Source organism: Sebastes fasciatus, chromosome 22, assembly GCF_043250625.1.
Source record: "Sebastes fasciatus isolate fSebFas1 chromosome 22, fSebFas1.pri, whole genome shotgun sequence".
Classification (NCBI taxonomy): Eukaryota; Metazoa; Chordata; class Actinopteri; order Perciformes; family Sebastidae; genus Sebastes; species Sebastes fasciatus.
In genome coordinates this window covers 25978239-25990738 of record NC_133816.1, presented here as the reverse complement: position 1 = coordinate 25990738, position 12500 = coordinate 25978239, and the positions used below count along the sequence as shown (strand labels likewise).

The 12500-nt window shown below is 37.8% G+C and overlaps 2 protein-coding genes across 6 annotated transcripts in view; one reads left to right on the top strand and one right to left on the bottom strand.

Moving 5' to 3' along the window:
• The window catches only part of LOC141760653 (serrate RNA effector molecule homolog), a 33109-nt gene extending 26144 nt beyond the window's left edge, over positions 1-6965 (top strand). For all 5 annotated transcript variants that reach the window (XM_074623674.1, XM_074623670.1, XM_074623671.1 and 2 more), the window contains exons 17-21: positions 412-492; positions 654-804; positions 961-1062; positions 1200-1317; positions 6709-6965. In XM_074623674.1, coding sequence (XP_074479775.1) covers positions 412-492; positions 654-804; positions 961-1062; positions 1200-1317; positions 6709-6784 — 528 coding nt within the window. In that variant the 3' untranslated portion in view covers positions 6785-6965. The remainder of the gene's footprint in view (positions 1-411; positions 493-653; positions 805-960; positions 1063-1199; positions 1318-6708) is intronic.
• Positions 6966-9249: 2284 nt separating this feature from the next.
• Positions 9250-12500, bottom strand: part of LOC141760517 (nephronectin-like) — a 4320-nt gene continuing 1069 nt past the window's right edge. The window contains exons 3-7 of the mRNA XM_074623377.1: positions 11293-11375; positions 10993-11091; positions 9816-10002; positions 9620-9704; positions 9250-9396 (exon numbers count right to left, since the gene is read on the bottom strand). Of these exons, the coding sequence (XP_074479478.1) occupies positions 9310-9396; positions 9620-9704; positions 9816-10002; positions 10993-11091; positions 11293-11375 (541 nt within the window). The 3' untranslated portion in view covers positions 9250-9309. The remainder of the gene's footprint in view (positions 9397-9619; positions 9705-9815; positions 10003-10992; positions 11092-11292; positions 11376-12500) is intronic.

Here is a 12500-nt window from a genome sequence, read left to right as displayed (position 1 = left end):
AATGTGTGAAACCCAAAGTGTTTCCATCCTTTCCTGGATGTGTGTGTGTGTGTGTGTGTGTGTGTGTGTGTGTGTGTATGTGTGTGTGGTGTGGTGTTTACCACGCTGGATTTAACATGGGAGTGTGCAGGTCGTATCCACGACGACCCTCCAACGTTTTACACTCTCTGAGCTTTGTTTTGGTTGACGGATCAAATCAAATATTTATTTCAAAGTAAAAGTCTCTAGAAGTGTCTGATGGTCTAGAGTTAAAATAGTTAACAACGAGGTCTGGTGATAGTCTGGAATCAGGAGATGGATGTCTGTTACTCAGACTACCACAATAAGAGCGGTAACTTCCTGTAACGTCCTCGTGGACTCAGATGAAGCCGGTTTCTATGTCGTGACATTAAAACGTGTTTTCTGATCCAGGTGGAGAAGTTTCTGTCGGCCAACGCTCAGGAGCTCAGCAAAGACAAATGGCTCTGTCCTCTGAGCGGGAAGAAGTTCAAGGTGAGTCGTGTGTGTGTGTGTGTGTGTGTGTGTGTGTGTGTGTGTGTGTGTGTGTGTGTGTGTGTGTGTGTGTGTGTGTGTGTGTGTGTGTGTGTGTGTGTGTGTGTTCGTTCGTTCAGCCTGACTGTGGTTACCGTGGTAACACCGTTGTCATCGTCCAGGCTCCGGAGTTTGTGCGTAAACACATCCTAAACAAACACGGAGACAAAGTGTCCGCCGTCAGACAGGAAGTCGTGTTCTTCAACAACTTCCTGCTGGACGCCAAGAGGCCCGCTCTGCCCGACAACAAGCCCCTCCCCCCGCCGGCACAAGGTGACCCCACACGTTCTGCAGCAGCTCAGAGAGAGACATTCTGGGAAATGTAGGACTTATATTCATCATCTCTCTCTCTCTCTCTCTCTCTCTCTCTCTTTCTCTCTCTCTCTCTCTCTCTTTCTCTCTCTCTCTCTCTCTCTTTCTCTCTTTTAGCCACGCCCCCTGGTATGCAAGGATTTCCTGGTCAGATGCCGCAGCAGCAAAGTCTTCTGGGATATCCTCCTGGAGTCAGACCCCCCATGCCCGGCTTCCCTGGTACACCACACGCACACGCACACACATGCATATAATAATGAACTCTGAAGAGCTCAGGTGTCCCACAGTCTGCTGCTGCTCTCGAACACATCGTTGTAAACTATCAGACGTACCTGATGTGTGTCTCTGTGTTGCAGGCGGTGGACCTCCATTCCCCCCCAACCAGTTCGGGGCTGGGCGTGGTAACTATGACAACTTCAGAGGTCATTTAGGAGGAGGAGGAGGAGGGTTTCCTGGGAAACAGAGAAACAACAGGTAGAGTGATGATGAAGCTCTTCGTAGCGCTCGTTAAATAAAGTGATTATTACTCAGCTGTCGCCATGTTGAGAGCCATACTTCTCTTTTATAGAAGAGCTGGCATTTAAACAGGATAACACAGATTTATCGCTGACTGTCGGTAAATAAGACGACGTTCTCCGACGGCGGTGGCCGATGTTTATCTGTTGTGTTGCGCCGGTTAAATGTCGTGTTGGTGATTTTGCGGTCGGTGTCTGACATCAGTAACCAGCTGCTGATTCACCGGCTGGACTCTGGACGGCGGCGCCGTGAGCACGCGTGGTTTGTTTACAGCCCACCTTAAGAGGCGGAGCCGGAGCTGCATGATACAGGAAGTTGACTCCGCTTGAATTTGTGCTCATTCAAAGACTGAATGACTTTAAAACAGCTCAGTTCTTATTTTATAATGAAGCTCTTTGTTTCTCTGGAACCGGAGGAGGAGAAATAACAGCAAGAACTAGATCAACAAAAACATCGGTATCGGCCCAGTCAAAAGTTTACGAGAAACAAAGTCGTAATATTATGAGAATAGTCATAACTTAACGAGAAAAAAATGAACACGAAAAATTACTACTTTATAATATTCTGACTTTATTCTCATATTACGACTTTTTTTCTCGTTAAGTTACAACCTTTTTTCTCGTAAAGTTACGACTTTATTCACGTAATATTACGACTTTTTTTCTCGTTAAATTACGACTTTATTCTCGTATTACGACTTTTTTTCTCGTTAAGTTACGACTTTATTCACGTAATATTACAGCATTTTTCTCGTAGTTACGACTTTATTCTTGTAATATTACGCCTTTTTTCTCGTCAAGTTACGACTTTATTCACGTAATATAACGACTTTTTTCTCGTAAAGTTATGACTATTCTAGTAATATTACGACTTTTTGTCTCGTAAAGTTACGACTTTATTCACGTAATATTACGACTCTTTTCTCGTAAAGTTATGACTTTTTTCTCGTAAAGGTACGACTTTATTCACGTAATATTATGACTTTTTTCTTATAATATTACGACTTTTTTCTCGTAAAGTTACGACTATTCACGTAATATTACGACTTTTTTCTCGTAAAGTTATGACTTTATTCTAGTAATTTTACGACTTTTTCTCGTAAAGTTACGGCTTTATTCTTGTAATATTAAGACTTTTTTTCTCGTAAAGTTATGACTTTATTCACGTAATATTAAGACTTTTTTCTCGTAAAGTTATGACTTTATTCACGTAATATTAAGACTCTTTTCTCGTAAAGTTATGACTTTTTTCTCGTAAAGGTACGACTTTATTCACGTAATATTATGACTTTTTTCTTATAATATTACGACTTTTTTCTCGTAAAGTTACGACTTTATTCACGTAATATTACGACTTTTTTCTCGTAAAGTTATGACTTTATTCTAGTAATTTTACGACTTTTTCTCGTAAAGTTACGGCTTTATTCTTGTAATATTAAGACTTTTTTTCTCGTAAAGTTATGACTTTATTCACGTAATATTAAGACTTTTTTCTCGTAAAGTTATGACTTTATTCACGTAATATTAAGACTTTATTCTTGTAAAGTTACGACTTTTTCTCGTAAAGTGACGACTTTATTTTTGCAAAGTGGCGACTTTATTTTCGTAAAGTGGCGACTTTATTTTCGTAAAGTTACGCCTTTATTCTCGTAAAGTTACGCCTTTATTCTCATAAAGTTACGCCTTTATTCTCGTAAAGTTACGCCTTTATTCTCGTAAAGTTACGCCTTTATTCTCGTAAAGTTACGCCTTTATTCTCGTAATGTTTCGACTTTATTCTCGTAATGTTTCGACTTTATTCTCGTAATGTTTCGACTTTATTCTCGTAATGTTTCGACTATTCTCGTAATGTTTCGACTTTATTCTCGTAATGTTTCGACTTTTTCTCGTAAAGTTACGCCTTTATTCTCGTAAAGTTACGCCTTTATTCTCGTAAAGTTTCGACTTTATTCTCGTAATGTTTCGACTTTATTCTCGTAATGTTTCGACTTTATTCTCGTAATGTTTCGACTTTATTCTCGTAATGTTTCGACTTTATTCTCGTAATGTTTCGACTTTATTCTCGTAATGTTTCGACTTTATTCTCGTAATGTTTCGACTATTCTCGTAATGTTTCGACTTTTTCTCGTAAAGTTTCGACTTTTTCTCGTAAAGTTACGACTTTATTCTCGTAATGTTTCGACTTTATTCTCGTAATGTTTCGACTTTATTCTCGTAATGTTTCGACTTTATTCTCGTAATGTTTCGACTTTATTCTCGTAATGTTTCGACTTTTTTCTCGTAAAGTTACGACTTTATTCATGTAATATTACGACTTTATTCATGTAATATTACGACTTTTTTCTCGTAAAGTTATGACTTTTTCTCGTAAAGTTACGACTTTATTCTTGTAATATTAAGACTTTTTTTCTCGTAAAGTTATGACTTTAATCACGTAATATTACGACTTTTTTTCTCGTAAAGTTACGACTTTATTCTTGTAATATTTCGACTTTTTCTCGTAAAGTTATGACTATTCTTGTAATATTAAGACTTTTTTTCTCGTAAAGTTATGACTTTATTCACGTAATATTACGACTTTATTCTTGTAATATTACGACTTTTTTCTCGTCAAGTTACGACTTTATTCACGTAATATTACGACTTTTTTCTCGTAAAGTGACGACTTTATTCACGTAATAATACGACTTTTTTCTCGTAAAGTTATGACTTTATTCTAGTAATTTTACGACTTTTTCTCGTAAAGTTGCGGCTTTATTCTTGTAATATTAAGACTTTTTTTCTCGTAAAGTTATGACTTTATTCACGTAATATTAAGACTTTTTTCTCGTAAAGTTATGACTTTATTCACGTAATATTAAGACTTTATTCTTGTAAAGTGACGACTTTATTTTTGCAAAGTGGCGACTTTATTTTCGTAAAGTGGCGACTTTATTTTCGTAAAGTGGCGACTTTATTTTCGTAAAGTTGCGACTTTATTTTCGTAAAGTTGCGACTTTATTTTCGTAAAGTTGCGACTTTATTTTCGTAAAGTTACGCCTTTATTCTCGTAAAGTTACGCCTTTATTCTCGTAAAGTTACGCCTTTATTCTCGTAAAGTTACGCCTTTATTCTCGTAATGTTTCGACTTTATTCTCGTAATGTTTCGACTTTATTCTCGTAATGTTTCGACTTTATTCTCGTAATGTTTCGACTATTCTCGTAATGTTTCGACTTTATTCTCGTAATGTTTCGACTTTTTCTCGTAAAGTTACGCCTTTATTCTCGTAAAGTTACGCCTTTATTCTCGTAAAGTTACGCCTTTATTCTCGTAAAGTTTCGACTTTATTCTCGTAATGTTTCGACTTTATTCTCGTAATGTTTCGACTTTATTCTCGTAATGTTTCGACTTTATTCTCGTAATGTTTCGACTTTATTCTCGTAATGTTTCGACTTTATTCTCGTAATGTTTCGACTATTCTCGTAATGTTTCGACTTTATTCTCGTAATGTTTCGACTTTTTCTCGTAAAGTTTCGACTTTTTCTCGTAAAGTTACGCCTTTATTCTCGTAAAGTTACGCCTTTATTCTCGTAAAGTTACGCCTTTATTCTCGTAAAGTTACGCCTTTATTCTCGTAAAGTTACGCCTTTATTCTCGTAAAGTTACGCCTTTATTCTCGTAAAGTTACGCCTTTATTCTCGTAATGTTTCGACTTTATTCTCGTAATGTTTCGACTTTATTCTCGTAATGTTTCGACTTTATTCTCGTAATGTTTCGACTTTATTCTCGTAATGTTTCGACTTTATTCTCGTAATGTTTCGACTTTTTCTCGTAAAGTTACGCCTTTATTCTCGTAAAGTTACGCCTTTATTCTCGTAAAGTTACGCCTTTATTCTCGTAAAGTTACGCCTTTATTCTCGTAAAGTTTCGACTTTATTCTCGTAAAGTTTCGACTTTATTCTCGTAATGTTTCGACTTTATTCTCGTAATGTTTCGACTTTATTCTCGTAATGTTTCGACTTTATTCTCGTAATGTTTCGACTTTATTCTCGTAATGTTTCGACTTTATTCTCGTAATGTTTCGACTATTCTCGTAATGTTTCGACTTTATTCTCGTAATGTTTCGACTTTTTCTCGTAAAGTTACGCCTTTATTCTCGTAAAGTTACGCCTTTATTCTCGTAAAGTTACGCCTTTATTCTCGTAAAGTTACGCCTTTATTCTCGTAAAGTTACGCCTTTATTCTCGTAAAGTTACGCCTTTATTCTCGTAAAGTTTCGACTTTATTCTCGTAATGTTTCGACTTTATTCTCGTAATGTTTCGACTTTATTCTCGTAATGTTTCGACTTTATTCTCGTAATGTTTCGACTATTCTCGTAATGTTTCGACTTTATTCTCGTAATGTTTCGACTTTTTCTCGTAAAGTTTCGACTTTTTCTCGTAAAGTTATGACTTTAATCACGTAATATTAAGACTTTTTTTCTCGTAAAGGTACGACTTTATTCTTGTAATATTTCGACTTTTTCTCGTAAAGTTATGACTATTCTTGTAATAAGACTTTTTTTCTCGTAAAGTTATGACTTTATTCTTGTAATATTTCGACTTTTTTCTCGTAAAGTTATGACTTTATTCACGTAATATTACGACTTTATTCTTGTAATATTACGACTTTTTTCTCGTCAAGTTACGACTATTCACGTAATATAACAACTTTTTTCTCGTAAAGTTATGACTTTTTTCTCGTAAAGTTATGACTTTATTCTTATAATATTACGACTTTATTCTTATAATATTACGACTTTTTTTCTAGTTAAGTTACAACTTTATTCACGTAATATTATGACTTTTTTCTCGTAAAGTTATGACTTTATTCACGTAATATTAAGACTTTTTTTTCTCGTAAAGTTACGACTTTATTCTTGTAATATTTAGACTTTTTTTCTCGTAAAGTTATGACTATTCACGTAATATTACGACTTTATTCTAGTAAAGTGACGACTTTATTCTAGTAAAGTGACGACTTTATTCTAGTAAAGTGACGACTTTATTCTAGTAAAGTGACGACTTTATTCTAGTAAAGTGACGACTTTATTCTCGTAAAGTGACGACTTTATTCTCGTAAAGTGACGACTTTATTCTCGTAAAGTGACGACTTTATTCTCGTAAAGTGACGACTTTATTCTCGTAAAGTTACGACTTTATTCTTGTAATATTATGACTTTTCTCGTTGAGTTACGACTTTTTTTCAGCGGCCAGAACGTTGTATTCAGCGTGATTAAAACAGGATGTGAAGGAGCTCTCTGTGATATAAATAACAACTATTGATTATGTATTGATTGTATGTAACTCTCTCTCTCTCTCTGTGTGCAGGGGCGTTCGAGGAGACCCGCGCTCCATCATCGAGTACAGAGACCTGGACGCTCCGGACGACCTCGACTTCTTTTAGTGAAAACATGTCTTTGTTTTTTTAAACCTTTTTTATTCCTACATTTCCCATGATTCCTTTCACCGTCCCTCCATCATGGTTTGTTTTTAGTTAGCTGTGTGTCAGTCAGCCAGACCAACGTTACTGTCATTAGTGAAGATTGATCTGATTCCACTTTACAATAAAGATACAGGAAGACTGATGACGACTCCGTGTGTTCATGGTCCGCCCAGAGAGAGTCAATGCGGGGGTTTCTGAGCAGTTTACACAACAGAAGTGCTCGCCATCCAATCGCCGAAAAATACAATTCTTGCATTAATCTCCAAATGTCAAAAGTGTTTGATCCCAAATCACAGCATGTCTTCTTCTATGGTGTTCCTCAAGGTCTTGGTGTCTTAATGTGGGAGGATTATTGATCATTTATTAATTCTCCTGTGGTAACAAATGGTTAAATATAGCACCAAATCTGTGGAAGAAATGATATCAACCCCAAAACTGATGAGACATAATAGAGCATGAGGATAGACATCAGATATACACTCACCGGCCACTTTATTAGGTACACCTTGCTAGTACCGGGTGGTCTTCTTCTGCTTCAAGGTTGGACGTGTTGTGCGTTCAGAGATGGTATTCTGCATACCTTGGTTGTAACGAGTGGTTATTTGAGTTACTGTTGCCTTTCTATCATCTCCAACCACTCTGCCCATTCTCCTCTGACCTCTGACATCAACAAGGCATTTCTGTCCACACAACTGCCGCTCACTGGATCTGTTCTCTTGTTGGGACCATTCTCTGTAAACCCTAGAGATGGTTGTGCGTGAAAATCCCAGCAGTTTAATACTCAGACCAGCCCGTCTGGCACCAACAACCATGCCACGTTCAAAGTCACTTAAATCCCCTTTCTTCCCCGTTCTGATGCTCGGTTTGAACTTCAGCAAGTCGTCTTCACCACCTCTAGATGACGTAATGCATTGAGTTGCTGCCATGTGATTGGCTGATTAGCTATTTGTGTTAACAAGCAATTGAACAGGTGTGCCTAATAAAGTGGCCGGTGAGTGTGTGTTCTAAACCCTGATACACTTTCACTATGTAGTTTAATGAATGAATTCATGTTTATGACGAGAACAACTTGACCTTCAGTGCTGTGATGTTCACCACTTCTACGTGACATCTACTGCTGACCTGCTATCTCCCCTAAAGAAGACTAGAACGCCTCTATAGTGGGTCTCATCTGACCTGGATGAGGTGCAGTTCATGATGAAGCAGCTGCTTCGGGGGCTAAAGGACGACACACCCAGAGCCAGAATATATATATATATATAATAATGCAGAGAGAAGGGGACAGACAGAAGGCACATTTTTTAAGAGCCAGCTGTTTCCCGTCCTCTGGTGAGGACGGGATGACGTGATGACGTAGAGCGGTAAGCGTGTTGTGTCATTTCCGGTTTGCAGTGTGTTGGTCTGGATGTTCAGCTGCTCTGAAACAAACCGCTTCATTTAGTTCTGTAGTTCATTACAGCAGAATCTGATCCACTAGACGTCTGAACGCTTCTACCAGCAGTCGTCCTGCTGAAGCTCTCTCTCTCTCTCTCTCTCTCTGCTCCCTCTAGAACACTATAATCCTCTACAAGCTAGCTGGGATGCTAACGCTAGCCACCGGATGTAGCAGTCAGCTGCTGAGAACACCGGAACTTCCGGAACATGGCGGCCGGAAACGCTGCGTCTTTCAAGATTCAAGATTCCTTTATTTGTCATTTTTATGCTCCACATAAAAACGAAATTGTGTTTCTTACATCCACCACTCGGATATTCCGTGCAAAACAATTGATGAAAACTAAAGTAATTAACTAATAATTAAGATCACTGATAAATAAGCTAAATGTACACTAAAAATAGAATAGAATATATAGTTACAATTTAAAACTATTATTAAAGGAACAGTCTCTTTAGTGCAGTTCCCATCCTCTGATTGAGCAGTCCGATTGCTGTTTAGCAGCCGAATAGTCCTCGAGCTGATCCTTCTGGATCTTCTCTCGGACTGCAGGAGTGTGAAGTCCTGTAAGCTCGCGCTCAATTGCCCCGAAACTTACCTGTAAAATTCTATGTTAACAGTCAAACAAGATTAAAATAGTAAAGTGGACCTTTGGGAAAGTGCACGAGCCACTGTGAAGTAGTGAAAGCCAGCTGAAGCTTCATGAAGCTTTGAAGCTTTTCAGCTAATTGGTTCGTTAAAGGGTTCATACCAGACCACAGATCTGTGATATTCTGTATTTTGGTGGCTAACGTTACTAAACTCGTGGAGATGAATGCCGCTGACATTAAAGAGTGAAAACTAAGATACAAGCGATGGGAAAAGAAACGCCCCGTCTCCTTAAAGAAAACGAGGAGCTGAAAGACAAACGGAGTTACTGATCACAAACCACAACAAGAAACAGAACTTTGTAAAAGTGTCTCAGAGAAGGAGACCGTCTCAGAAATAAGACAAGTTCATGTAAAAGTAGTTTATTAAACTGAAGGTCTTTGTCTGCTCTGTGTCCGCAGTGATGTCATCGACACGCCCCCTGTCTCAGTGTGACATCATCAACAGCGATCAGTCCTCGCCGTCCTTTCCTCCGCTCGGCCTTCAACAACACCTGAACACACACACACACACACACACACACACACACACACACACACACACACACACACACACACACACACACACACACACACACACACACACACACACACACACACACACACACACACACACACACCTGTCACCAACAACAACAACAACACAAACACTCACACTAAACCCAGTACCGATTCAGTACCGACACAGTACCCAGTGTGTGTGTGTGTGTGTCTGACCTTGTCCACAGAGCGAGTCGTCAAGGTAACCTGAGTGTGTCTCCAACCGTGTCCACCTGTCCTGCTCCAGAGGGCGGAGCTGTACCTGCAACAGCCAATCAGGATCAAGACGTCACGCAGGTGATTCCAACAGTTAGATGAAATAATTGACACTATATTTTAATAATGTGACGAACAGTACGGTCGGCTCTGGTACCTTTGGTCTCGTCCCTTTTTCCTGACAAACAGCTGCAACACGCCCACTTGATGCCCCGTCAGCCAATGGGAGAAGGAGTAGCACAGGTCGCCCTGGCTCCAGGGCGGGGTTATTTGGACGGCCAGTCGAGCACCGCGGATGCTCCTTTGCCCCGCCTTCAGCTCTTGGACGGACAGGTACCGCCCACCTGAGAGGAAAAAGTAATTAATATATATATTAATATAATGTAGTTAAAATTCTTGTTAGGAAAAAAAACATAGTCTAGTATGTCGAAAAAAGAAAAAAAAAAAGCGTCATAGTATAGTATGTAACAAAATAGTCATATTATAGCATGTCCAAACAAAACGTCATAGTATAGCATGTCCAACAAAAACGTCATAGTATAGCATGTCCAACAAAACGTCATAGTATAGCATGTCCAACAAAACGTCATAGTATAGCATGTCCAACAAAACGTCATAGTATAGCATGTCCAACAAAACGTCATAGTATAGCATGTCCAACAAAACGTCATAGTATAGCATGTCCAACAAAACGTCATAGTATAGCATGTCGAACAAAACGTCATAGTATAGCATGTCCAACAAAACGTCATAGTATAGCATGTCGAACAAACGTCATAGTATAGCATGTCCAACAAAACGTCATAGTATAGCATGTCGAACAAAACGTCATAGTATAGCATGTCCAACAAAACGTCATAGTATAGCATGTCCAACAAAACGTCATAGTATAGCATGTCCAACAAAACGTCATAGTATAGCATGTCCAACAAAACGTCATAGTATAGCATGTCCAACAAAACGTCATAGTATAGCATGTCCAACAAAACGTCATCGTATAGCATGTCGAACAAAACGTCATAGTATAGCATGTCCAACAAAACGTCATAGTATAGCATGTCGAACAAAACGTCATAGTATAGCATGTCCAACAAAACGTCATAGTATAGCATGTCCAACAAAACGTCATAGTATAGCATGTCCAACAAAACGTCATAGTATAGCATGTCGAAAAAAGTAAAAAAATTGTCATAGTATAGTATGTCGAAAGAGTCATACTATACTATGACGTTTTGTTGGACATCCTATACTTTGATCTTTTTTTTTTGTACATTATTATATAATATAATAAAAACTGAAATCTGACTAAAGCGTTTTGTGTGTATGTGTGTTACCTGCGGGGTTGAGAGCTGTGTCCCAGTGTAGATCTCCTTCTCTGTCTGATATCCAGTCACACAATCCGTGATCGAAGGTACAATGGAGCTCACCAACCGCTGTAAAACACACACAGATAATAACATCTGTCAGAAAGTCCTCTGGACCAATCAGCTGTGAGGAAACAACTGGAGTCATCGCTGCTACAGGAGCCCAGAGTGGACAAATACTGCATTACATTAAAGTGATGAATCCAAGATGGTTATTATGGTTATTTTCCGGTTGGGTACAAAGCCACCAAAACAAGCCCACACCCTTACCAGGATCAATCTCTGGCCTCCTCGGCGGTGTTTCCAGCTCGATGTCAACTCCCACACCTGGTTGTGACCGGGCTGTCGAGGGACTGAAACACACACATCAAATAAAATCATTATTTTCATTAACGATTTAATCTGCTGTCACCATTTTGTGTCATCATTCAGTCTATAATATATTTATATATAATATAAATATTATATATTTATATATAATATATATTTATATATAATATAAATATATTATATATTTATATATAATATATTTATATATAATATAAATATATATAATATATATTTATATATAATATAAATATTATATATAAATATATTTACATATAATATATAAATATACATACTATATTTATATATAATATAATATTTATATATTATACACACATTATATACTGTATAATATAAATATATATACATAACATATATATATAATATATTTATATATATATTATATTTATATAATATATATTGTATATATATATTTATAAATATATATTATATAAATATAATATATATATATATAAATATATATATAAAATTATACATATATCTATTGATCGAGTGTGTGTGTGTCCTCACTGTGCACGTCTCCTCTCTGTCTGTGTGTCACGTCCTTATTGATCCTGTTGCTCACTGTTGTTGCTTCCACTGTAGTAGTAGTTGGAGGAGGAGTAGTAGTAGTAGTAGTGGCAGTTGAAGTATCTAGGGTAGTAGTAGTAGTACTAGCAGCTGTGGTCGTAGCAGGAGTTGTACTTGACGTAGTCGTGGCAGTAGTAGCAGGTATTTGTTGGAGTTGTAGTATCCAGTTCAGTAGTAGTAGTAGTAGTAGTGGCAGTAGTAGCAGGTGTTGTACTTGAAGTAGTAGCAGTAGCAGTAGTAGTTGGAGGAGCAGGAGTGGTAGTAGTAGCAGGAGTAGTAGTAGTAGTAGGAGTAGGAGTAGGAGTAGTAGTTGTAGTAGTAGTAGTAGCAGGAGTAGTAGCAGGAGTAGTAGTAGTAGTAGTAGTAGTAGCAGGAGTAGTAGCAGGAGTAGTAGTAGTAGTAGTAGTAGTAGCAGGAGGTAGTAGTAGTAGTAGGAGTAGTAGTTGTAGTAGTAGTAGTAGCAGGAGTAGTAGCAGGAGTAGTAGCAGGAGTAGTAGTAGTAGTAGTAGTAGTAGCAGGAGTAGCTAGTTAGTAGTAGGAGTAGTAGTAGGAGTAGTAGT